Source organism: Physeter macrocephalus, chromosome 3 (genome assembly GCF_002837175.3).
Source record: "Physeter macrocephalus isolate SW-GA chromosome 3, ASM283717v5, whole genome shotgun sequence".
NCBI classification, from domain to species: domain Eukaryota; kingdom Metazoa; phylum Chordata; class Mammalia; order Artiodactyla; family Physeteridae; genus Physeter; species Physeter macrocephalus.
In genome coordinates, this window is record NC_041216.1 from 12,746,556 (window position 1) to 12,773,393 (window position 26,838).

At 42.2% G+C, this 26,838-nt stretch overlaps 1 protein-coding gene across 5 annotated transcripts; it reads left to right on the plus strand.

Annotated features, from left to right (window-relative positions):
- Window positions 1–25,633, plus strand: SRSF4 (serine and arginine rich splicing factor 4). Of its 5 annotated transcripts, none has more exons than XM_055083268.1 (10): window positions 147–235; window positions 9,122–9,330; window positions 10,244–10,427; window positions 11,098–11,272; window positions 15,568–15,710; window positions 16,035–16,183; window positions 16,605–16,717; window positions 19,820–20,034; window positions 23,815–23,904; window positions 24,157–25,633. In XM_055083268.1, exons 6-10 carry the CDS (start codon window positions 16,093–16,095, stop codon window positions 24,965–24,967), a joined length of 1,320 nt encoding a protein of 439 aa, XP_054939243.1. In that variant the 5' UTR covers window positions 147–235; window positions 9,122–9,330; window positions 10,244–10,427; window positions 11,098–11,272; window positions 15,568–15,710; window positions 16,035–16,092; the 3' UTR covers window positions 24,968–25,633. The 5 variants fall into 5 exon arrangements, with proteins under 5 accessions (XP_007103155.1, XP_054939248.1, XP_054939243.1 ...); XM_055083274.1 differs by lacking the exon at window positions 147–235 and adding an exon at window positions 521–5,557; XM_055083273.1 differs by lacking the exon at window positions 9,122–9,330 and having other exon boundaries at window positions 135–235.
- Window positions 25,634–26,838: the final 1,205 nt, after the last annotated feature.

The following is a 26,838-nucleotide window of genomic DNA, read 5'->3' on the forward strand; positions in this document are numbered from 1 at the left end:
TCGGCTGCGTCCGTCCCGCCGCCCGCCCGTTGCCGCCGCCGCCGTCGCCGCGCTTTCGCTTCGCCGGCCGCCGCCTAGGGGGGCTGGGGCCGGGCCAAGCCGCCGCCGAAGCCGAAGCTGTTGCCGGGATGCCACGGGTGTACATCGGCCGCCTGAGCTACCAGGCCCGGGAGCGCGATGTGGAGCGCTTCTTTAAGGGCTACGGGAAGATCCTGGAGGTGGATCTGAAGAACGGGTGAGGAGGACGGAAGAGGGGCCTGCCGGGTGGGGACGGGGGCCCGGCGGTGGCGGGGAGGCCGCGGGGACGGGAGTGGGACGCCTACCCCGCGCGGAGCTGCCGGCCTGCTCCGGCTCCGCCATAGTCGCGGCGCCTCGGGGGCGCGGGTAGGCCCCGGTTCCCACTGCGCCTGCGCGGGTTGGGGTGGTGGAGGGATAATGGGAGCGATGGTGAGGCTCTGAGTGGGACGGGGAGAAGGAAAACCCGAGTGGGTTTGGGGCTCCGGGAGGGAGGGCACAGCTCCAGGGCTCCGGGGAGGCCTGGGTTTTTCCTTCCCAGGCGCTGGAGCCGGAGCCTGGTTCATCTTCAGTAGAGACCGACCTTTCCCGCTCTGAGGGCTGCTGGAAACAAACAGATTTCCTCCTCCCTTTTCACCTCTTCCCCAGTCTGATGGATCAGATGGTCACAACGCATCTCTCCCGGGGACGGGAGCTCTGAAGGGACGCCCTTTTTAGACTTGCCGTGCGCTACACTTTTTTGAGCGGGAGACTCTAGTTTGAGTAGTCTAGGGACGGTTTCGAAAGTATCGGCTTGCGGTGCTGAAAGCCTTTACCGTTCCCTCTACAAGGGTAAATTAAAGTCTTAGCCTGCTATCTTTAAGACTGCGTACAGAGTTTCCATGCTGGGGTTTCCGTTCTCTAACTTGCCAAAAAATTGTTTTGTCGTTGTAGAATTTGTTAGAGAATAGTGGCCACCGTGACTAGTCAACTAGTTGATGTAGACGGAGACCTACAGTTAGGAAATTGCTAACTTACTACCCACCCGGGTATGGTCTGTTACTTGTATTCCTAATCTACTTTGGTAGAGCAGGGCCTGCAGGGGCTACAAGTTTCAGGGAAAGCATGAGGAGTCAGCCCTGGAGAAGATATTCAACAGGGAAAACTGAGAACCGGGAATTGTTAGGTAGGACTTCAAAGACATGGATATAAAAAAATAAAAGGAGTGGGGGAAACATTTTAGGGTACTAAACCTTGGCTGTTAGAAGAACTCTTGGCTTTTTTTTTTGTTTAAGATCTACTTTGCAACAGGTCTGATATGGCTAGAGTTTACTCCCCCATGTAATACTAGCAACTGACACTTGAGAAGTTATGAAAGATAGCTAAGTTGAACATTTGAGAAAAATTGGAAGCTACAGTGTACTCAAACTGTTGGCTGGGTTTAAAATTTTAACACGTAATTTCAAATTGATTGTTAGGAAAGATCACCTTCTTACTAAGGAAAATGTCTTCCATCAGGTGTTTATTATGAATGCTGATTTCTTTTAGAGTAGAAGGTTTAGGAAGTTACTCATTTTGTACAATAGAGCTTTCAGTTCTTAAACATACTAGATAAAGTGGGCGGGGGGTTCTTGTGATACATATCATATGTCTGAACAATCAAGTTCAAACTCCCAGTTTTTCTTCAGAGCCCAGTTAAGTTGACAGAGTAAATTTTGTGGGGAAAGCATGGGTTTTGAAAGCAAACAGGCCTGGGTCAAATCATAGCTTCACCACTTAACTACCTATGGGCAAGTTACTTCTCTGATTCTGAGTTTCCTCATCCACCAGGAAAAGGAAGATTAGAGGTAATAGTTGTAAAGCATTTGGCTCATAGCTGTAAATGGTAGCTATAATAATCAAAGGGATTTGACCTTGATCGTAAGGAGACATCTTAGCTTAAGTGTTTAGTAACACGAAGCGTATTTGGTGAGGTCTGTTCTCTAAGGTTACTCAAGTGATAGTGAGCAGGAAATGATGTTGATGTTAATAGGAAAGCTAATTAATGGAACAAATATGTTGATAACCGACAAGATGCCTCTACTGTGCTAAATGAAGGGAGGAGGCAGAAAACCAGTTCTGCCCTTGAGTGAATTAAATGCTTGTGGTTATAACATACACTTTGAGTTAAGCAATGCTTGCTCTCATTTTAAACTCAAGAAGTGAAACTTGGAATGGTTTGTCTGAAATAGGCTTTGAAGTGTGGATTGACTGGGGCTTGAAGTGTCTGGGAATCGTGTATGTCATAACTGGTGATGGTAGAATAAGGAAGAATTTTGAGATATAATAAACAGTCTAGCTTGGATTGAGTCTCATGAATGATCTAGAAGTTTGACAACATAAATCAGAAACAACAACTGTAAGATTTTACACTAAACATTCAAAATCATGGATAGGAGTTCAAATGCTCTGGAGGGAATAATTGAGCAACCTGAGAAATGGTGATCTAAGAGGAAGGATCGATCGATCCTTCCAGGACCCTAAATATGTGGGTCTCTTGGGGAACTATTCATTTTTACAGTTGTGCTGCTAAACCATGATATGCATGAAATCTGTGATTGAAAGTCAAGGGAATGAAGAATGGGAAGTCATTTTAGGGATTTGAAGGCAGGTGTGACAGTCACCAAACAGGTGCACCTCCTGGTAGCATTCAGGAATCATTGCAGAGGAAAATGACTTCTGAACAAAGGACCAATGGTATGTAGATGTATTTCAAGCAATTGACTGGATTAGATGGCAGTAGCACAGAGGAGTTTGAAAGGATGGCATAATGTAGCAACATGTGTAAGCTTATAGTCCTGGAAATGTACAAAGGATAGTAGAACCCCTTGAGAAGCCTTTTTAACATATCTGGATTGTGATTATTAGTAACTAAAACTCAAAAGATTTTGGATGGTTAGGGCTTTGAAGAATCGCTGAAGAGTTCAAATTTGTAGAAGTGAGATTTATCAGTAGACAGTAGCTATGTTAAGCTGAAAGGTTGTAGGTAGAGTTCTGAATTAATTAAGTAGGCATAAAGCAGTGGTATAATAGAAAGTTGACCAAATGAGGCAGCAGATGAGCTCTCCAAAGCCCACGACAACATAGGCCACTCCAGATCCCCTCTGGTCTCCTCCATTAGTATGTGCCACACTAACGCCAGCAAGAGCCACGGTGGGCCAGGGGTCAAGGAAGCAACAATATTAGCAGCTGTTTATAGCCTTCCAACTCTGTGGTAACTTTTGCTGTCTTTGATTATTTGTGAATTCTGTGAGCTTTCTTTTTTAATTAGTAAATCACTTTTTTCATGTAAAATGTAGATTTTTTTTTTTAAGTACAGTACTTTCTTTTGCCACAAAATATTGTGGTTTTGGTCTCAGATCTTTATATTTTGATTTTCCCATATTTTAGTTAATGAATGAAACATATCACATCCTAAGATTATTTTTGCCTAGTAGCTGGACAGGTAAACCCCCAAACCATTGAGGGTCTGGGGGGGTTTTGGTTTTGGTTTTTTGTTTTAGTTGGTTAAATGTGTGAATTAAAGCTCTCCAGGGAAACTTGGCTATAAATTCCAGAACCTTTGTTTCATATTACAAACAGTGAAATTGTGAACAGCCAGAATTTTCAGGGATGTCCTGGTCTGTGTAGTTGGATTTTCATGATATCTAAGTATTACCAAGAAGTTTTTTGTTTTCACCCTCTGTTTTAAATTCCTTCAAGTAGAAGATACCCCTTAGTTAATTTTTTAAATATGTTACGGCTTTCAGCGAGTCAAGTCGTTGTTCTGTTTGTCCCTGAGCACCGTAGGGCACTGTTAGGCCCGAGATGCTGGGATGAATCTCTGCCAACCCCAGAACCTACAAAAGGATTTTCTCTTTTGACTGAATCCTTGATGAGAGCTTGTTTTTTTTCTTCTTCTCTTTTAAAGAGGTAATAAGGAAAATATAATTGATGTTCCAGGTTATTGGTTTCTGGTTAATTGAACTGGTAGTTTAGTATTAAAAGCCCATTCTTGGGAATTCCCTGGCAGTCCAGTGGTTAGGACTCTGTGCTTTCACTGCTGAGGACCTGGGTTCAATCCCTGGTCAGAGAACTAAGATCCTGCAAGCTGCATGGTGTGGCCAAAAAAAAAAAGAAAAAAGCCCATACTTAATCTGTATAATATTTCAAAATAGTATGTATTTATTTCTGATTATAAAAATTTTACATATTTATTGTACTCTTTTTAAATATAGAGGACAAAAAATTAAAGATGACAATATCTGCACTTTGAGACTTTTGTCTTTTTCCGCACACAGGTGCATGCACTTCTTAAGCCTCCCCGCCTCCCTTGTTCACATTGGATTCGTACTGTACATTCTGTTTTGTAACCAGCTTCTACCTAACAGCCTGATCCTTTTGTCGTTAAGTGTTCTCCCACAACCTAATTCTTAAGGGCTACATAGTATTCCCACGTATAAATACTATTTAATGTACATAAGCAAAACCATGTTGCAAGACATTGCCGTTGTCTTTGGTTTTCCACTATTTTACACGTATATAACGCTGTGGCAAATATCCTTTATGTAAATCTTAGGGCAGATTCCTGAAAATGGACTTTGGAGTCAGAGTGTATATAGTTGTCCCTCAGCATAGTCACAGGATTGGTTTCAGGACCAACTGCAGATACCCAAGTCTATGGATGCCCAAGTTCCACAGTCGTCCCTCCACACCCACGGGTTCAACCAAGCCAGGATATGGAGAGCTGAGCGTACACATTTTTAACTTTTGCTACCTTTTGGTTTCCATGGTATTTATTTATATTTTCACCTGCCGTATTTAAGAGTTCCTATTTTTCTGAATTCTCAACTACTCTTGATCATAATTTTTTAATATTATGACTTTAATTAGAATGTCTAAAAGTATATATTAGGAAGTTATCTTGCAGCCTTTAAGCCTTATCTGTTTAGCCTACCAAGCATAACAGGTTCAAGAACTTTTTTTTAGAAAATAACTTTTTGACTGATTAGAAAATAAATACAGGTGCATTGTAGATAATTTAGACAATACCAAAAGCAGAAAGTAGAAAAGAGGTATCATTAAGAATCCTTTTAAACATAGGCAGGGTCTTATGTGCAATTTTATGTCCCACTTTTTCTGCTTAATTTTTCTCATATATTTTTTCTGTTACATTAAAATCTTTCTCATAAACATCATTTAGGGCTGCATAAAATCCATTGTATGGCTATATCATGATTTACCCAACCATTCCTCCTAGGCTGTCTCTCAATTCTTGCTGTTCTGTATAACCTTGTGATGGATATCACGTGCAAAAAACTTTGTTTGCATTTTAATCATTCCTTAGGACGGATTCTATGACGTAAAATTCATGTGTCACAGTAGGAGTGAACACTTTGAAAGCTCTTGATGCGTATAGCCAAATAACTGTCCTGCAAAGCTGTGCCAGTTACACTTATACCAGCAGTGCATGAGCACGCCCATCATGACAGCCTCGTCAGCACTGAGCCCGCCGTACTGTTCAGAGTCTTTGCTAATTTAACAGGTGAAATGGTTTCAGGTGTTTTAACCAAGAACTTTTTCTTAAACAAATAAGAAATGAGAAACAGGGCTGTGGATTAAGTAGCATTCTGTCATTGTTTTATTCATAGTATGGAATGTAACTGTTACAAATGTGACCAAGTTGTTTTTGTACTGAAGTCTCTTGCTGAGGTCAACATACCTCCCCCCAAAATATATTAGGTATGTTACTTTTTTTCTTAAGCCATGGGTAATTTTTAAATTTCTGTCATTTTGAAAAGTCATTGCCAAGAAACCGTACCATGCTGCGGTTTGACCAAATGTTTCCACCTTAAACTGCCCTGGCTTGAGACTTCTACTCCTTGTTCCTGGTTTCCCAGTCAGTTTGTGATAAGAATAAACATCGTCTGTAATTACTTGGCCAAGTCATTTTAAATCCCTATTCCTCAGTTTAATAGCTTGCTCCTCCCTCCCTTGTTGATGTATCATGAATAAAAGGGCCACGTGAAGTATTTTTCCCTTCTTTAAAGGTAGGCACAGGATGTAGACTAGATAAAATGTGGTTTGGGTTTCTGGTATTTTTGGATACTTCCAAGTAACCTAAACAGCAAATTGTATTTTGAGATCCTCGGAAGAAAGGTGCTCCAAGCATCTGAGAGAATACTATTGGCGGTGGTATTTATAAGTTTGTAAGCTAACACTGAAATTTTAAAATAAGTGTTGTCTGGGCTTCCCTGGTGGCGCAGTGGTTGAGAGTCTGCCTGCCAGTGCAGGGGACACGGATTCGTGCCCCGGTCCGGGAAGATCCCACATGCCGCGGAGCGGCTGGGCCGGTGAGCCACGGCCGCTGAGCCTGCGCGTCCGGAGCCTGTGCTCCGCAACAGGAGAGGCCACAACAGTGAGAGGCCCGCGTACCGCAAAAAAAATAAAAAATAAAAATAAAAAAATGTTGTCTCTAGTTTGTACTGACGGGGAAACTGAGGCACGGGGGATTAAATGACAGGGCCAAGGTTACAAAATGAGCTATTGACAACTCCGGAAACTGAAGATCTTTCTTATTCACATACCAGATAGAGCATGGGTGGTGTCAGCCAAAGTTGCTCTCGTGCTGTTTCCTTCCAGACGATTCATTCCTATCCTTTGGGGCTTGCCTCCAAGGGTGAGAAGGTAGTTCAGGTTCCACAGCCTAAAGTCCTTAGTCTCTCTGCAGAGGCTTCCAACAAGCTGCCAAGTTACTGCCAAAAGTGAGACAGGTGCTATTTTTTTATGATGTTGGCCCCAGACAGAGACTGCTGCTTATTCTCCTCAGGCTACTCTTTGCAGAGCTGAAGGGTGGTATCTGCTTTGTGATGGCTGACCAGGGTAGGATCTGTGCAAGTAAGTGCAGTGAACAGTCTCTGTCCTGTCGTCATAGCTAGGGCTGTCTGGTCTTGGAGTATCCTGAGTGTTGAGATGAAAGTCTAGAGGTCCTGGAATTGCACATGATGCCTGAAGAGCCACTTAAAGGGCCCTCCGCTAGGGCCCCCAACCATGTCTTGTGCCTGGATGCCAGATGGGGGCCTCCATGAACACAGACCTCCAAGGCCTAGAGAGGGGGAAACTGGAGGAGGGAGGTTTGAATTCAGCCGTCAGGAGTGAAAGAGGTGAGCAGGAGGCTTGGGTGAGGGCGTCAGGAACCACAGACCAGATGAACTGACGTTGAGAAAAGTTATGTCATGTGAATGAAATGAAGCTATTGATCCATTAATGTTTAAGGAATTTGAAACATCCATTAAAATATTAAGTGAATTTAACGACTGATTTTCAAGGGAAGGGCATCCCCAAGAAATAGCATGGGGAGTGGCATCTTTAACCAAAAAGAAAAAGAAACAGGGACTGTGGGGTGGTTATGAGGGACATGGAAACAGCCAAGATGGTCCCAAGAGGCATAATTTCTAAGAGGCTTTAACACCTGTCACCCTGCCTGTAGTGTGGTTTTAGAGGTAAGTACAAACTGGTTTTGTTTGTAGCTTTGGTGTGGAATCAGGTAGTGTTGTCTGCTGAGTGTATACCTTTATTTCATTGACTACAAGTAACAGTGATTCTCTCTTACGTTCTAGGAGTTTTATTCTAAATTAGCAATATGACTTTCATCTCTTGAGTTTTCTTAAATTGTTTTTAATTTGTGATTGAGCCTTCATGAGCTTTAGTGTGTCATCAGGGAATAGTTGATCTCTTTTCTTGTGAGACCTTTTAATTTCATTTACCCTTAGGGTGGATAAGTGTCACAAAATTGAAATGTACACAGGTATGATTATGTTTGCTCCCCTTTAAGGAAAGCAGCCTTGTTGACTTTAAAAGGTCACAGTGAAACACTTCATCATGACAGCGGGGTTATGGTTGTGAGTTTGATCCACAGACTATTTGCAAGTATGTTGCTTCCTGCGGGTGGTCCCATTTTATAGGGTAGAAATATGGTAGCAGCCTAGTAAAAGTGAATTAGCTTAGTTCATTTTTGAAAGGCTTTTGGATAGTTGAACAAAATGGCAAATAGGCCCATAGACCAGTTACAAAGTAAGACTAGAAATTGGTTACAGATTCCTCTCTTCCTCCTGCTTTCTGAAGGAATTTTGTATTATCACTTAGTTTCTAGAATAATGATTGTTTCTGTTCTCTTTTCCTCACTCCAGTTTGTGAATATTCCTTCAGAGATGGGCTGGTATTTTCCTAATGATTTGTTATCTTTCTCTATTTTCCTAGACTGGTGTTAAAATTTTGATAACTGACATACAGGTTTGGTTCCACTATTAGCTTAGAGGATGTTCACAACTTACTAGGATTAGTACACATCAGATGCAAAAATGGTATTTCTTGCCGTTTAATATTTCTCATGAGATGCTAATATTCATGTGGGCGTTTGTCTTCCACAGCATATAATTTGATGTAACTGATTTTCTGTGCTAGAGCTTGTGTTTCTCAAACTGTTTGCTCTATGGACCACTTCTTTCCACTGGTGTGGAGATAGTAGAACATGGTGATGGAGTGTTGATTTTAGGTTAGGACCTAGGGTTGAATAATCCCAAGTGTTGGGTAGCCTTTACTTAACTGCTGTAAGCATTCATTTCTTCATCTCTGAGATTATCAGTAAATCTCAGAGTTGTGAACATTATTATAAAGGATTTTGAAAAGGGAAAGAGTCCTGGTGGGCTAGAGTAGTCATGTTAATAGTGGTTTGGAGTTAAATCAGATCATAGATGGCTGTCATCTGCAAAGTACTTTTCTCGTTGCTGCCATAATCTTTGTATAATTGGAAGTCTGTAAACTTTATAGCATTCTTTGATTTCTCATCCATTTTTTTCCCACACCATTCATGCTTATATTTTTTGGTCCCGGTCACCATTCCTTACAAAATTAATTAAATGCATTCTTAAATACATAATACTGTCAATATCCATTCACATCTACCACCTCTAGGCCCAACCTTCCATCATCTCTATGCTGGTCTAATTTTTGCTGAGCCTTAAAACCAAAGACAGATTCCAGGGGTTAATATGGGGCCTCCAGAATGGGGATTGCACAGAATAATCTTATTTTTCCTCTATTCTTCTAGTCTGTTATGTTCTGAACCCACACATGTTTTCGGAAGGACCAGATGGCTGACACTGGCTAATGGGAACCAAAAGACGAGTGAAAGTAACCTGGTTGTCACATACTCCAAGCTTAGGGGTGCTTCACCTGCCCCAAGATCAATTTCTTTTTTCCTCTGGAGAATTGACCCAGCTGTATCAAAAAACGTTAATACAGCCTGGCTTATCTAAGGTTAGATTATTAAGTCAAGCAGCAGCATCTGTTGAATTTGAAAGGATTGTGCTCAGGACTGTGGGAGAAAAGAAACAGCTGCCTTTACAAAGGCACTGTGACCTTGTGGTTAAGAGCTTGGGTTTTGCAGTCAGATGGACCTGGGTTCTAATCCAGCTATACCGCTTAGGAGCTCCTTGACTACAAGCCAGTTGCTAAGCCTCTCCCAGTCTCATTTTTCTCATTGTAAAATGAGAGTAATAGTAGTAGTAGTAGTGCATTCTTCACATATGATATGAGGAATGAATGAAATATTATAGATGAATTATTTACTGTGTGCCAGGCACTGTTCTAAATATTAGCCTTTGTTAATATTAAAGAGCTCATAATCAAATGAGAGGATAAGCACAAAGGAAAAAGAACAAGGCTTGAAAGGTCACCAAAACATTATCATGTAAAACATAAAATTGAATAGAAGTGCTAATGCTAAAGACAGTGCTAAAATGCTTAGAGTCCGGCAAGTTTCTGAGACTTCATGAAAGAGAATTCTCAAGTCTATGGAAGATGGTTGCTGTGATTCACCTTGCGTAATCAAGGCATTCCAGGTTTAGAGAATGGCATCAACAAAGATCTTTAGGAGTCAGTATAGACCTCTGAGCAAAAGAATGATAAAGCAGCTGACTTTCCCCACTACATTTAAAGAGACAAGTTGACTAAGTAAAAATAGCCATATTCGTGAACGAAGGAAGGTGATCAAACAGGAAGAGACCGCCCTGGGGGCCCAGCAGAATGAGCACACTGTAGACCTAGGCAGTGCACTAAGTGGGCGACCAGAGGAGAACAGCCGAAGGCAATGACAGTGTTGTTAGGAGTGAATCAGGTGGTCAGGGGACCGAGAAGAGAGGAATCATGAGGTAGGTTTTCTTCTTTGAAGGTGGGGAAAGATCAAGTGCAGACTGAGCTGTGGCCAACGTTTGCAGACCAGGAATCCACACTAGCTCTAAGCAGAGAGCTCTTGGTGTGCGGGAACTGCCAGTTTGCCGACGTGAAAAGAGCCCCAGACTGGGTACTGGTGAGCCCTGAAGTCGCACCCCAGCTCTGCCACTCAGTGAGCACGGGTAAGTCATCCACCTTCCACGGGTGGCCGTGATGGCCCTCCCTCCTCTGAGGCTAAAGAGAGGGAGGCCGGAATGCCCAGAGCAGCCTCCTTCCTGTCTCAGGATAAAAAGGATCTCAGGAACCCACTTCGTGTGGTAGGAGCTCCTAGTGGTGGGTTATAAACAACCCTCGGTTACTGGGATAGTCAAATTGCAACCATAATCAGTGACTCAGAGCAGTGAATGTGACATTGGTTAATTCTACTTTGAGGGCCTGACCACTGCTTCCCTGGAATTTTGCAGACCTTTGGAATTGGGGGCACTTACATGGTTGTCACTCACAAGCTTTCTCTGAGTTGGCCTCACCTGAGCACTAGAGAGTTGGTTGCAGAAGTGTCTTTCTGCAGTTTTCCAAGCACTTTATGCAGAGAGCAAGAACTTCCGTTTTTTATTACTATCCTGTTAGTGTGCCCTAACTTTTTTCACCTCATAACACAAGCTGGCTGAAGCATAGGATCGACACTGAGTGCTTTGAAAGAGAGCTGTTTGATTCCTGTTCACTGAATGCCGTTTCTTTCAGGGTAGATTTAAGGGCTCTGCCCTTAAAGTACATTGCTGTTGACCCTAGTTTCAGGGTTCAAGCCACCCCATGGGTTAACTTCAACAGATGAAAATTTTTCCTTGGCTACAGCAACATCCCTAATCCTGACCAGCCATGGAGAGGTTCGGTTCTTGCAAGGAAAATGAGTGAATGTGGGAATGGCTCACCACATTGGGAAAACAAAACTCACATCCTGCTGATGGTTGGCTGAGGACTGTCATGTCCACATACAAAGAAAAGCATGTGGCACAGTTTTAGGACAAAGGTGAGCAGAGATCCACCGTGGAAAGGGGCAAATTTTTCTTATAGAGAGAACATCCAAGGTGTGCCCCGGCGGTAAGCAGTACTGGCGGGTGACAGCAGGCACACGCATGGAGGCTTGCTTTCCCTCGCTCCTCGTCCCCACTCCCCGTCAGTCAGCTGGTGGTGCGCACCCCCTTAGTCATGCCCCGTTCAGTGAAGATGTTTGGAAGACGGAGATGGCCCTAAGCCATTTCTGGAGGGGTGAGATAGACTCCCCAGCCTCTTCAGTGGGACATACAGCGTGGTATTTGGGACCGTTGGTGTAGGGAATTAGATCAGGGGAAGACTATTCAGCAACAACACACCTCAGGTGGTAGTTTTTCTTGGGCGAAAAAGTGTGATTAACATTTTGAAAATTGAAGCCGTGGAGTACTTTAGTTTTAAAAACATGTCATTCCAGTTCTAGCATTTCAGAGTTCTGACTGATAGTCTGAGCAGTACATCAGCTGTTGAATGAGGAAGACCAGCACATTGGCAGTGGTATAAGAATGGACTAAAGTTTAGAACAGCCCACGTAATTCAACGTGGCTTTTGTTTGTGGTATCCAGAATACCTATCTATAGTTGGTAAGAATCATGGTGCCCACTTTTCTGAGAAAATGGCAGTAATTCCTTGGCCATCATTTTTTTGACTAAATTTGTTGGGATTAAATGTGATCTAGAGGAAAAGAGTGGGAAAAGGCAATAGCAGAGAAACATTGAAGAAAGGAGTTTTTCTTTTAATTGAAAAAATTTACATTTAATAGTTAGGCCATGCTTTTTGTTCTTTCACATAGGTGTAGAGAGAAAGGTCGAAAGATACAACATCTGGGAGTCAAGCCAGAGGAGGCATATTGGTGGGGTTTTGGTTTGGTTTGGTTTTTATCAGTCCCTACCTTAGAGGGATTTATTAATTTGTCGTAGATTCATTCTCCTGAATTCCTTCATCTTCTTCATTCTCATACTAGAATTACTGAAAGATGGTTGTTTTTAATGGAGAAGAGGAGGGGTGTCTGCAGCTAGAATTGAGAAATTTATCTGCTGGGTTATGTTTGTAAGGCTTATCTACAGGTCACACCAGAGATATGTCTACATAAATACACACATGCCGACACATAGTGTGTGCACACATGAATGCGTGTATTTTATATCCCTCCTTTGACAAATGATTCAAAAGGAGAGTACTTTTTGGGAGAGGAGATTACGTTCACATTTTTTGCTACAAAGCACAAAGGGATGTTAAGATCGATTTAGAAAGATTCTCCCATGTCTCCAGGAAGAGCTTTGCTTTCTTAAAGGCACTAGAATTTAATTCAGAGACAGTTAAACTATTTAAATAAAACTAAAATTTTATCCCATTGTTAAGCCAGAGGAGGACTGATTTTCATTTTAACTGTCATACTTTTGATGTTAGGAGAAACCTGAGAGATACGTAGTATAGCTCCCTCATTTCACGGATAAACTAGGATCCAGAGAAATAAAATGATTTAAATGTGCTTTTCTGAGTTGGTTTATAGCAGAACCAGGACTAGAACCCAGGCCAGTTCCTGCTGCTCCAGTCTTAGGTAGAGTTCTGGAGTCATATGCCACGGGCTTTGAATGTCAGCTGTGCTGTTTTATTATGCACATGGTTTAATGCAATGTGCCTTAGTTTCCTCATCGGTAAAACAGATAACAGTACCTGGCTCTTGGGTATTGTGATTATTAAATAAGATAACATTGTTTAGTACATAGAGATTACTTAATAAATATTAAGTACCATTTTATTGTTGCTATCTAGCCTTCCTGCCTTATTTGGGGAACCCATTCACTCCACTTACTTACCAATTACTCCAGTTACTTACCGAGTGAAGTAATTCTTTCAGTAAAACTGATCTAAATAAACAGTGATGTGGTAGAAGCAGCCACACACACTGATCTGGTCTTTACTTTGCTCTCAGAACAGGAATCCTATCAGGTATGGTTTATGGTGCAGGAGTATATTTGGTTCAGTCTTCCAGGCCCACCCAGCATGTCAGTGACAGAAGTGACAGTCAGGTTCCTGATTTAATCCTTGGACTGGACTTTGACATTAAAATGTTCCAAATAGATTTTGTGGCTTTTCACAGAGTAGTAGCCAAGATTTTTCTGTGAAATAAATTTGATCTTAAGTCAGCTGTTTTAATAAGTTACTAGGATATCCCCAAAATGTGGCTAGGTAACTGGCTTGTTGAAGAAAATGGGATGTTCTGTGACTTCTTTATTTAATCCTCGGGAGTCAGCGTTGTCCTTATGACATCACATCAGATGAGTTAGGGGCATTGAATGGTGCCGAGCCACTGTGAACTCTTAGAGGGGCGTGGAGGCCATTTTATCATGCCCGTGTTGGATGTTTTCTCTCATCCCTCTATACTTGGCATCTGGGCAAGTGGGCAGAGCAGACCTGTAACCAATCTTGACAACTAAATTAAGGAAGGTACTCTTGGGGGCAGGAGGTATTTTATGATCTATTTAGGAATAAACCAAAGCAGAAAGTAGTTAGATCTGATTTTTTTATTAGCTCTTTTTTTATTTATATTGTCTCTAAAAATGATAATATAGCTTTCCTGATGACTCACCCTATTTAGGAAAGAAAAAAGTAGCTGCAATATATTTTATCTATAAAAGATTTTTAATGATCATAAAGCACTTTTTAACATAGGAAGGTATTGATTTGGAGAGGCTTTACTTTGTCAGATATGAAATATGACAGTCATGGTCAAAATCATTCTTATTACGCTGCTCGGCAATTCCAGCTTATGGAAGTGTGAAACCATGTTTTAAAGATTTCATAACCCATAAGTTGAGCCAGGTGTCTTCTGAATTGTGTTATTGCAGAACATTTCCCATTAAACACTGGGTGTTTCTGTGTTACTTTTCTTTAATGGAGTTGAGATTCAGTGCCTCTTAAAGTTGGAATGCCACTCATAGACATTTCAGCATAAAGAACCCTCCAAAGTTTTCAGCTGTACATGGTCACCTTGAGAGACTCTTGTTTGATAGAAACTCCTTAATCTTTAGTAAAGGAAGAATTCCTCAATTCTGAGTTCTCTCACTTAACGTGTTGCTGAGTACAGCATTACATGCTAAAGAAACTGGAATAATTTTGGTCAGGCTGGATGAACTTCTGGCAAGTCTTGTAACCTGTTTTTAGTTCCAGTAGGTGTAAACCTGGAGGGAAACTGTAGTCAGTGTCTGCCTATATACATAGCTCTGTTAGAGTTTAAAGATGTTGCTTGTAACTTGTATGATTAAGATGGTTTTGGTTTTTAGGTATAGGCAGTGCTCACAAAGCTAGACTTTTCACAGCCACATCAGAGCAAACTAAAAGTTTCTTGATAACAGTTGATAGGGCATTTGTTTAACCTTGCTTATAAATATCTTACAAATTTTGCCTTAGTTTTATAAGTTTATAAGTACTCTTCAGCAGGCATTAATAGGATTGGGGTAGGGGGTTGTTTTCTTTTGGATATATGTTAAACCACCAAACCTGTTTGCTGGGAAATTCCTAGCACTACTGTGTAAAAGAAGTTTGCACAGTTGTATATAGATTTTAGAGAATTCCAGCCTACCTAAAACCTCATGGAAATGAATTTGGAATATCATGAGGAAGAGAATAGCTCCAGATTTTTTTTCACTGGTAGTTTCTAGAATAGTTAATTCACTTGTGACTTATTTGTTTAGGTAGAGAAATGGGAACTTTAAAAAAATTTTTTCTTTCACTGAGGAGAGTCAAGGTACTGTGATTTTTTTTTTTTTTTTTTAAACCTGGTTTGTTATTCCAAACATGATTTAACAGTTAAGACACAGTGCCTAAAAGTAGGTCTAATTGTTCTCTAAAATACCACTTTGGGGCTAAAGCTAAAAAAAAAAAAAAAAAAAAATGAGTTTTTATGTGGCTTGAAAGAGCAAATATTCAATCTTGTAGAATTATGTATTTTAATATCTTATACCAGGCATCCCTGTGGAGGTCTTTGCAGTTGCCACCAGCTACTTGGGGAACAGAAGAAGTGGTCTCTGTATATTTAGCCAGCCTCCTATTAGAAAGACAGGTGTCAGCCTTCAGAAGTCTCCCTGCCCTCTTGCAGTGCCCGTGGGCACAAAGCTGAGTGGTTTCTGCTAAAGGGAAGAGAAAGCTGATCCATAGTTTGCAAAACCCACCTAACCTTTGCTAAGCATGAACCTCATTGCTTTCTCTTTAATGTTAATGAAGCTGGGTGTCAGAATGGTGCCAACCAGGATTTTGTTTGCTTTCTTCTAGATATGGGTTTGTGGAGTTTGATGATCTGCGAGATGCAGATGATGCTGTTTATGAACTGAATGGCAAAGACCTTTGTGGTGAGCGAGTAATTGTTGAGCATGCCCGCGGCCCGCGACGAGATGGCAGTTACGGTTCTGGACGCAGTAAGCATTTAAAGGGCATTTGTATCAGTGACATGCCTCTGTTATTAAATGTTAATTTTTAAAGTAATTAATTAATTAATGTTACATTGAAATGTATTGATATTTAAGCCATTTGTTTTATAAATTTATGTATCTTTTTAAATGTAAAATTGCAAATAAACATCTTTAATAATGTTTAATTGTAATTAAATTAATGACATAAATTTCTTGTTTTAATACTTTATAAATATGTTTAATGATGTGTGTTTGTGTTGTTGTTTTTTTTCTCTGTAATGCAATTGTTTAACATAGATTTAACAAAGACCTCAATGTTTTAATTAAAAGAATCCTTTGAGGCTAAGATGACTGCCTGTTCCATTTGCTGACCTTGGGTTACCTTTCCATGCGTGGCTCTTTGAACCATTGTGGCCCTTGGCTGACCAAAAACAGGAAGCCATGTGACGACCGCAACCTTTCCCCATTAGACCTGGGTGGTGAGGATCCCAAGGGTTAGACACAGATGAGATTAAACTGAAATAGGTGCCTGAAAATCTTTTTTTCATATAAAATGTTCACAAAAACTTTAATCACTGTGAGTAACACCAGTAACTGATTTAGTAATTTGGTTAGTTATTTCTGAATTGTTAAATTGTTGATAGTTTTTAATTTATGCATGTTAATTTTAAATATAAATATTAATGAATATACATACTTACAACTTTGTAAATTAAATTAAATTTTCATGTTAGCTGATTGCTCTTTTTTAAATCTAGATTAGAATTAAGGGTGGGGATAGAGTTAAAATACATACTATTTGGGGTGGGGGTAGATGGTATATTTAAGGGGAATATGTGCTGTATCATTTTTTTCTTTTTCCTCCACTGAAGTAATCTCATCTATTTGAACCTTCCAAAGGTGGATATGGTTATAGAAGAAGTGGCCGAGATAAATATGGCCCTCCTACCCGCACAGAATACAGACTTATTGTGGAGAATTTGTCAAGTCGGTGCAGCTGGCAAGACCTAAAGGTTTGGGCCCTGTTAACATTCTGGGTTACAGTTGGGCAGGAGTTAAGGTTGAGTTAAGGAAAGAGGTTATTTTATGCGGGCCCAGGCACACAGAAAGCTTTCCCAAAGCATTTGGAGATTTTCCAATTAAAGTTTCCATAGGAACCCAAAAGACACTGGAATCTCATTGCTACTGTATGTTATGAGGCCAGCATGTTAAGGACAACCTATGTTATGTGAAATTTTCCTCTGTAGAGAATGTTACAGAGAGATAACAATGTAGTTTCTCCCTAATAAAAGAAAAAATTGCAGCCAGCAGTTTCCTGCAGTATTAGTTGTAATATGCAAGTTTGTGTCAGCTTCCAGTGTAGCGCCTCATTGGTGAAAATGACTATCTGACCCATGTTCTTTTCTAAGATTTATTTGTTTTTCATTGAATATTTGTCCTGAAAGAGTTTTAATGTCAAAAAGTATAGTCCAGGGGCTTCCCTGGTGGCACAGTGGTTGAGAATCCGCCTGCCAATGCAGGGGACACGGGTTCGTGCCCCGGTCCGGGAGGATCCCACATGCCGCGGAGTGGCCGGGCCCGTGAGCCATGGCCGCGGAGCCTGTGCTTCGCAGCGGGAGAGGCCACAACAGTGAGAGGCCCGCGTACCACAAAAAAAAAAAAAAAGTACAGTCCAGTGGTATACTGGCCGTGCAGTGTACTGATCACAGCTCGTTTTTTGAAAATGGTGTTGGTTTTTAATCTCAAAAGGGAAAAAACCTTATTGAGTGTGCCTTAACCTGGATGGTCTTAGGAGGGCAAATGTAAAGGTTGCTCAGAGTTTCCTATCTCACTTCTCATTTTTAGTCCATCATTAAACAAGTCATCTCTAGCAAAATGAGTGAGTATGTTTAGGTTCAGCAAAAAGTAGTAACTTATCAAAGCACTTTAACATCTTTTTTTTTTTCTTTTTTTAATGTGCTCTCAACAGTCTTTAGCGAACAAAGATAAGATCCAGAAAACGGTAATTCGCACAGTTGGTCTTAGCAGAAGAGCTGAGACTAAAACATATGCTGGTATTTTTTTCTAGTACACTGTGTTGGTTGTCAGTATTACAGCAGGTCCTTACTGAGTGTCTGCCAACAAGACTGTCCTCTCTGAAGGAATGACTCAATAATACTCTTTCAGGACAAATATTCAGAGTTAAGGATTGAACATTATGGGTAGGAACTAGAAAGGCTTTCAAACTTGGGGTTAAAATGGAGCCTAGCCAACGTCCTCAGTTGGCTTTATACTTCTGTGTCTTTGGCACTTTCCCTCTCAGGAAAGGAGAATAGTTGAGCCAATTTCCTAGGAAGTCAAGGGAGCCTTCAGAGCAGGACTTTGGAGCCCACCTGCCTGGATGGGAATCCCAGCTCTGCCACTTATCAGTTATTTTACTTCAGCAACTTATTTTCCTCTTGCACTTCATATTCCTCAACTATAAAATGGGAGAAATACTCATTTCTACTCAGAGTTATTGTGAGAAATGAATACATTTTTATATAAAAAGCCTAGAATGGTTCCAGGCACAAATGCTAGCGATTAATCACAGAAATGCAAAAATAAAACTAATGTAAGGTGGTATATTGTTAGTTTTTAAAAATGTGTAAATTCATAATACCCTGTGGTGGCGTTGAGTTGAAATTTATAGAGTAGTGGCATTGAGAATTGGTCGTTTTACCCACGGTGCGTTTTACCCAGGACCTAAGAATTTAGGTCCTGAAGTCTGGCTGCTTATGTTCAGACCCCAGCTCCTTCACTTACTACCTGCACGACCTTGAGCAGTTTGCTTAATATCTCTTGTATTTCACTTTCCTGTAAAATAGGGATAATGATTGTATCTACCTTATGTGGCTATAAATAGGACTAAATTCATTAAATCCTACCTATCATCCAATCAACATTCAATATGTTAGCAGCTATTATTATTAATTTGGAAGTATGGCAACATCTCAACTTGCCCAGGACAGTCCCAGGTGTGGCATAACTTAATAGCATCTTCCTTTACTCTTAGATGTATCCCAGTTTGGATGATAAATTATATGGGCTCCCTGCCTTTTTCCCAGAGCCCCCATTTCTGCAAATAATTCAGCTGAAGTAAAGAAATTTTTGCGTGAAGACGGTCATTGCTAGATTATGAATAATGGCCAAGGACTGTATATAAAACCCAGAAGTCCCAGCAATTGGGAAATCCTCATAAAAAGTATTGGACACACTAATTATGAAGAATGTAATGTATGTTAAGACATGTAAACATTTTACGATGCAGTGAGTAGAGGAATAGTATCAAATGGCGTATAGTCAGTGTTTGTAACTTTGCAAAATAGGGAGAGGAAAGCAATAACAAAAATGAACTACTATTGAATATTCATGTATTCATTCCACAAATGTTTATTACTGAGTATATATTATATATAAACAAACATGGGGAAATTGGCCACAAGACCCCAGATTTCATTTTCTTTTTAAACACTAATCACATCTTCTCTTATTTATATATCACTTCAGTATTTATCTGTCGTGTTAGTTGTATTCTCTCATTGGGTTATATTCTCAAAGAGAATGAGGAAAGAGGCTTACAATAGTGAAGGGACATGGGTGGTCATTCCACTTTGAAGCTAGAGCTGGACAATATTGTTCTGTTGTCTTTCGTAATCCATTTTTGAATTTGTTTACCTTTTACCTTAGATATTTATCCACAGCTATACATGTTTTCAATAAGGATTTATGATGAAGTGCAAAAGACCTGAGTTAAATGTAGTAACTTGAGCTTCTAAAGCTTCTGTAAACAAAGAACTTGCCTCTATAAAATTTGGGAAATGATAGTTAACTAGAAAATTTTATATTCAAACAAAACTATTTAAAGAAACAGTTAAATTATTATTTATTACCTCTACTGCCCACCTAATGCCTAACACTTCAGAGAACCTCAGTAAATGGTCAGTGTGTAGTTGGAAATACTTAAGAGTCAACTTCATTCTGAGGAAAGCTAGCATTTCTTCCTAAAGGAAAGGGAAAACTTTCATTATGATGATTGTGTTAGATATTTTCACAAAATGTGTCTTAACCTATTGGTGGATTTTGTTTTTCTTTAGGATTATATGCGTCAGGCGGGAGAAGTGACCTATGCAGATGCTCACAAGGGACGCAAAAATGAAGGGGTGATTGAATTTGTGTCTTACTCTGATATGAAAAGAGCTTTGGAAAAGTTAGATGGAACTGAAGTCAATGGCAGAAAAATCAGATTAGTTGAAGACAAGCCCGGTTCTAGGCGACGCCGGTCCTACTCCAGGAGCCGGAGTCACTCAAGGTACTACTGATGTGTTGGCGCTTGCTGTAAATTCATTAATGAGCACATAGATAATCCATTTTCATTCTTTTGTTGAAGTTTCAGTACCATGGTTCCATCTGGTCCAGTTGCTCAGAACTTTAAACTGAACATTTATTTGTAAAACTCTTGAACTCTTTTGTCATGAGTACAAGTAGACGTAAAGTCCTTTCTCTGATGCAGGTATCAGTGACCTTCTCTCACATTTCTTCTTGGGTCCCCTAAATCATACCATTACTGGGGGTGAACATGACCAGTCACCCCTTGTTACTCTCCCAGATACTCCAGCTACTCAGGAGTGGAGACTTTGTCTTATTTGGTGGCTGTTTTGCAGATGTGAACAAGACACACATGGTCCGTGCCCTCATGAAACTCAATCTAGTGGAGAAGACGGGCATTGAGCAAATAATTACCATTGTGATAAGTATGTCAAAGGGAAAGTACGCGACCCAACTCGTCCGGAGAGCTGGCAGAGGCTTCCCTAAGGACATGTCATAGAAGCTGAGACCTAAAGGATGAGTTGGACATGGTGGGCAGAGAGGGGGGATAGTGCCTTTTTAGCAGAGAGAGCAGCGTATTTTGAAGGCCCTGTTGTGGGGAAGGGAGAAGCAAAGGAGCGTGGCTTGAGATGAGGCAGAGAAGAGCGAGATCCTGCTGAGCCACAGGCCAGGTTAAGGGTTTAAGAGTAGCGGGAAGTCATTAGTCTAAGCTTTTCAGGTTTTGTTGTTTTGTTTTTTAACTCTTTATTATGGAAAACAATACGTAAAGCATTAGAGAAAATATGAACCTTGAGTCCCCTTATACTTATCACGCATCCAGCTTCAGTTTCTTTTATTTTGCCGGTCTTGTTTGATCACCCCCTCCTGCTTCATTGTTTGAAGGCAAATCTAGACATCCTGTCATTCTGCCTATAAAGTGGGTATCTCTAACCTTTTATTTATTTTATAAATTTATTTATTTATTTATTTATAAATTTATTTATTTTATAAATTGACTGATTGATTTTTGGCTGCATTGGGTCTTCGTTGCTGTGCCTGGGCTTTCTTTAGTTGTGTCATACGGGGGTTACTCTTCATTGCGGTGCACAGGCTTCTCATTTCGGTGGCTTCTCCTGTTGTGGAGCACGGGCTCTAGGTGCGTGGGCTTCAGTAGTTGAAACATGCGGGCTCAGTAGTTGTGGCTCGTGGGCTCTAGAGCACAGGCTCAGTAGTTGTACACAGGCTTAGTTGCTCTGCGGCATGTGGGATCTTCCCAGACCAGGGCTCAAACCCGTGTTCCCTGCATTGGCAGGTGGATCCTTAACCACTGTGCCACCAGGGAAGCCCTAACCTTTTAAATAAAATCATGAGGCCATACCACAGCAACACATCTGTATTCAACTTTCCCCAATTGCCTCAAATATGTATGTTTTTGTAGTTTGTTCATATTAGAATCCCAACTAGGTGTACACATTGCAATCAGATGACATGTGTCTTAATTCTCCTTTTAATCATGGCTGCATCCTCCTTCACCCTCTTTTTATTTTCCATCCATTTAGTTGTGGAAGAAACGGTTTTCTGTTTTGAAGATTTGTCCATAGCTGAGATTTTGCAGATTGTGCTCTTTGGTGATGTTTAACACATCCCTTTATCCCGTCCCTCATATTTCCTATAAAGTCGTAGTTAGGTCTTGCGGGCATTTAGAGTAAGGCCAGTGTTTTAGCAGGTGCTTTGTACTTCCTGTTGCAGCATTTGTGTGGTGTCTGGATGTCCCACTTTGAATGATGATAACATGCATCCGTGTTAGCCGTCCATTATACAGTTCTGTGCCAGCATTCCACCTAACAGTGGAATTATTAACGTCTGCTGATAATCATTACCTGAAGCCATTCAGCTGTGGTTGTAACATGATGACTTTCTAGTTTTCTGTTCTTTGTGCATTTAAAGGCTGTAGTTCTTTGAAGGATGATTTCCCTCTTCCACCCTTTTGCTACCACCCTAAAATAAATTTTTTATAAGACATGGAAAATAAAAGTTGGTACCTTTATTTACCAATTTCCAGTATATTGAATGTGCCCAGCAACACCCAAAGGTGGTGGTGAGGTTGCTTGTTTAGTATTATTTTGAATGAATTCTTGGATCTTTGCATATTTAATGTTTGACCCATTGCAGTCAATTTGTTTTTGCTCAAATTGTTCCGTCTTTGGTCATTGGGAGCCCTTCAGGTTGGCTTCTGTGTCTTTTGGCTTTGTTTGATTTTTGTGTGACTGTGCTTTACTAAATATTTCCCCAAATTTTTTATTGCAGCATTTTCAAACATAAAATGTTGAAAGAATAGTTCATAAACACTCATATGCTCTCCTTATAGCTTCAACAGTTACTAAAATTCTGCCTTTCTCTCTGTATATTTATAGACACGCCCTATACATAAATAAATGTAGCATTTGAAGGGAGGTTGTGGAGAGTGATACTTCACCCCCAAATACTTCAGCGTGTATCTCCAAGAATGAGGATAAGCACGCTTCTGTCTTCCAACCTAAGAACATTAACAGTGATCCCATAAAGTCATCTAGTGTCCAGGCCGTATTCAGATTTCCCCAGTTGTTCATGGCTGTCCTTAGAGCTGTGTTTTCTCCTGGCCAGGATCCATCCAGTCATGTATTGCAAGGGGTTATTGGGTCTCTTCAGTCTGAAGCAGTCCCCTGCCTCATCCCCCCACCCCACCCCATGACAATTACTTTTCTTAGCTTTTTTTTTTTTTAATACTGTCCCACATTCTGAATTTATGTTTCCTCTTTGTATTGTTGTACTTTATCCCCTGAGCTTCCATAAACTGGAAGTTAGGTCTAGAGAGGTGTGATTGAGATACAGATTAAACATTCTGAGCAAGAGTTCTTTCATAGATGATAGTGCCCAGGAATCTTTGAAAGTCTCTTTCCATCATGGTGAGAGGTTCTGTCTTTGCCTTTCCTGCCCTGCACCTGGAATTGGTCATTTTCCCCAAGGAGCCCTGGTTGCTTTTGGTAGGAAACGACAGAGTCCACAGTCTCGGCTTATTAGAGACTCTTTAATCTTGGAGGGTACAGTTGACCCTTGAACAAGCGGGGTTGGGGCGCCAGCCCTTCACATCCGCAGTGCCCACACCTGTGGATTCAGCCAGCTGCAGATCATGAGGTACTGTAGTGCGTATCTATTGAAAAAACCCCGTGAGTAAGTGGCCCCGGGCAGTTCAGACCCATGTTGTTCAAGAGTCAGCTGTATTTTTAAAACAGCTCTCTGGTATCAGTTGAATAAATAAGTGAAGGGCAAAAGTGTATGCAGGAAGGCTGGTTAGGGGGCTGCTGCGGTACCAGGGAGAGCGGTGGTGGCTTGCTGGGGGGCAGCCGAGGTAGAGGAACTGGAGAAGGTGAGAGGAGGCTCAGCAGTGCAGAAGAGGGTGAGGCAGAGAGGGGAGTCGAGGGTGGCTGTGGTTCCTCGTGTGAGGAACTGGTGAGTAACAGCGGCATCGGCGGGAATAAGGAGGGAACCCAGCAAAAAGAGCAGGTCTCGGGGGCCGTGGGTCCAGGAATGGAGGCACTACGAGTGTCAGGCAGGCCGTCCAGGCGGAGTGTTTGTGGGTGACCGGATCTCTGCGCCCAGAGCACGGGAGAGAGTTCTCTTTCAACTTTGTGCCTGGACGCAGCCAGGGCCGTGCATATTTTTTGATAGAAAGGATGTCTGAATTGACTCTTTTCAGCCAGCGTTTTGTCAGCAAGTATTAAAAAAAAAAACCTTTCTCCCCTAGATCTCGCTCTCGAAGCAGACATTCTCGTAAGAGCAGAAGCCGAAGCGGCAGCAGCAAAAGCAGTCGTTCTAAGAGTAGATCCCGGTCCAGGTAGGTCTTCCTGGTATTCACGCAGGGCCCACATGCACTGTTTCCCACTTTGGTGTTAACGGTGTTCCCCGTCTTCCCTCACCCCAGGATTCCCAGCTCTGGACTGGAGTCTTGGGGCTTCAGAAAGCAGTCCTTGGCCAGCACAAGCCGGGCTTTGTATTGTGGGGCACAGCTCCACGCATAGCTTTATTCTGATGAGCAGCCTGAAAGTACGAAGTCACATGCGGCTTCGCTATCCCCGTGTCTCCCCAGGTCAGGCTCCCGTTCCCGGAGCAAGAGCCGCAGCCGCAGCCAGAGCCGCAGCCGCAGCAAGAAGGACAAGAGCCGGAGCCCCAGCAAGGACCAGAGCCGGAGCCGCAGCCGCAGCGCCGACAAGCGCCGCAGCAAGAGCAAGGACCAGGCCGAGGAGAAGGTCCAGAACAGCGACAGCACCGGCAAGTCCAAGAGCCGCAGCCCCAGCAGGCAGAAAAGCAAGAGCAAGAGTAGGAGCCGCAGCCAGGAGGGGGGCGCGCAGGAGAAGCGGGGCAGCGTGAGCAGAAGCCGCAGCCAGGAGAAGAGCCTGCGCAAGAGCCGCAGCCGCAGCCGCAGCCAGGGAGGCAGCCGCAGCCGCAGCCGCAGCCAAAGCAAGGACAAGAGGAAGGGGAGGAAGAGAAGCAGGGAGGAGAGCCGCAGCCGCAGCCGCAGCCGCAGCAAGAGCGAGAGGAGCAGAAAACGAGGCGGCAAGCGAGACAGCAAGTCGGGCAGCAGCAGCAAGAAGAAGAAGAAGGAAGACGCCGACCGCTCCCAGTCCAGATCGCGATCCCGCTCAGGCTCGAAGGAGCGGGAACACGCCAAGTCCGAGTCGGGCCAGAGGGAAGGCCGAGGGGAGAGTGAGGATGCTGGAGCCAATCAGGAGACCCGGTCCAGGTCGAGGTCCAATTCCAAATCAAAACCAAACCTCCCGTCAGAGTCACGCTCCAGATCAAAGTCCGCGTCAAAAACCCGATCCCGGTCCAAGTCTAGATCCAGGTCTGCATCCAGATCGCGCTCCCGGTCTAGATCTAGGTCCCACTCAAGGTCCTAACTGGCTACGACCACAGCTGGAACTACCCGAGAAGTCTTTTGTACATGTTTGGTAGCCGTAGCACAAGTGATTGAAGTAGAACATATGTCACTGCTGTACATTTTTAACTCTCCTAATGGTGTGTCTACAATTGTTAAGTCTAAGCGCTTCCTCTCCGTAAAGCCTCCTGGTGTCAGGCCTTCCTGCGTGACTGAAAGCAGTCTTCTCTTTGAAAACCCCCTTTACTCGTGGCCCACAGTAGAATATCCAAAATGCCTTGCCTTTGAGGCCTGGCCTTTCCTACAGGGAGCTCAGTACCTGGATGGCTTTAAGGCTGGAATGATGACATAGGTAGGTATGGTGAGTTCAACCATTTTGCCCTTGAATTGATGCCCTTTGATGTATGCCATTTAGTGAAAGTGCTAAGTCTTAAGTTTCCTACCACTTTGGTTTCATATTTTTGGACTTAACAAAGTTGTGAATAGCACAGTCAAGGAAAATTGATACCTGCAGTAACCCATAGGAAATAAACTGTAGAGTTCCATATTCTGGTATTGTGATTATATTGTTTTATATTAAAAAAGAAAAGAAAAGAATTTTTTTTAATTTTATTTTTCCCCGTCTTGCAAAGTATAGTGACCCCTGTTTCCATTAAATTTGAATAAAGACTATTTTTGCTTGACAAAATTTCATGGTGCTTGAATTGACGTTGCATTTCCTGATCTATCTTGCTCTCTTTTTCTTAGCATAAAAAGTTCATGGTATAATGGCTGTTTTGTTCCTTGAGCTCACCCATGGGTAGGTAGCCAACACTTTTCCTGAAGGGTTTTTCTCACCCAACAGAAAAAAGTCAAGTTTCTTAGGGGTTTATAAATCCTTCCTATCAAGAATCCTATGGCCAAGCTGATAAGTGAATCAATTTGGCAACTCAGAGCATCACCAGATGAGCTCTTCATGAACAGAGTTCTTTCTTCTGTGCTGGTTGTTGAATGTCTTGCCATGATGAATCTGAAGTGTAGTAGGATACCTCATCGCCTTAGAATTTGGATTAATCAAAACCAGGAAGAAAAACCACTCAGGACTACCCTTGTCCCACTCACTCTCTGCGTTACTTGTCTGACCTATCTCTATAGGAGGTTCCAGAGATAGATGGAGTGGTTGGTTCTGATCTGGTCTCCACCATTGAGGGACTGTAGAGAGGCATCGATCAGAGCAGGAGGGAAGCTGGAGAGCCTCTGTGACAGGCTGTGACAAGCTTGGGAGGAGAGAGAGCCCCTTTCCAGACTGCTGCCTGTGGATGTACTGGGGGCTGTTCCTAGATTTAAAATGCTGTCGTGTTGCCTTCCATGGACCATATACCCTGTACAACGTGCTGGGAAGACGCAGTCAGTGTTTCTTGCCCTCCTGGAGTTTGTGATCAGGTTGCAAATGATAAACACCACTGGGGTAAAGTGGGCATTCAGAGAAGGGAGTTGGAACTTCATCTGGGTTTCAAGACATCTCGGAGGAGACAACACTTAGGCTGACCCTTTGGAGATGTTGGGGTGGGAGGCCCTCCTGTTGAAAGAAACATCTGCGGAGCAAAGCCGCGGAGCTGGGAAAGCACCGGGCATGGGCGCTCAAGGAACGTGGACTTTGATAATGGGGAATGAGAAGCAAGTTTGGCCAAGTGGATCACGTTAGAGGACTTTAAATACGAGGAGGAGGAATTCGGCCCTTGAGTTACGTAGAAGATATTTGAATAGAGGATTGGGTTGTAGAGCTGTGCTGTGGAAGGTGGATCTGATGGTAAGTGATGTGAGAGATTGGAGGCAGGGAGACCAGCAGTAAGTGCAGATGCTCTGGGGCCTGAACAGAGGCAGTAACAGGAGGGAACAAGAAAGATCAGCAGG

Bases quoted from the DNA above. Each gene is read 5' to 3' on its own strand.
- SRSF4 (XM_007103093.3), top strand. From the start codon at position 129: ATGCCACGGGTGTACATCGGCCGCCTGAGCTACCAGGCCCGGGAGCGC. The intron at 20,035-23,814 runs GTACTACTGATG...TTTCTCCCCTAG, and splicing joins AGGAGCCGGAGTCACTCAAG to ATCTCGCTCTCGAAGCAGAC. The intron at 23,905-24,156 runs GTAGGTCTTCCT...GTGTCTCCCCAG, and splicing joins AAGAGTAGATCCCGGTCCAG to GTCAGGCTCCCGTTCCCGGA.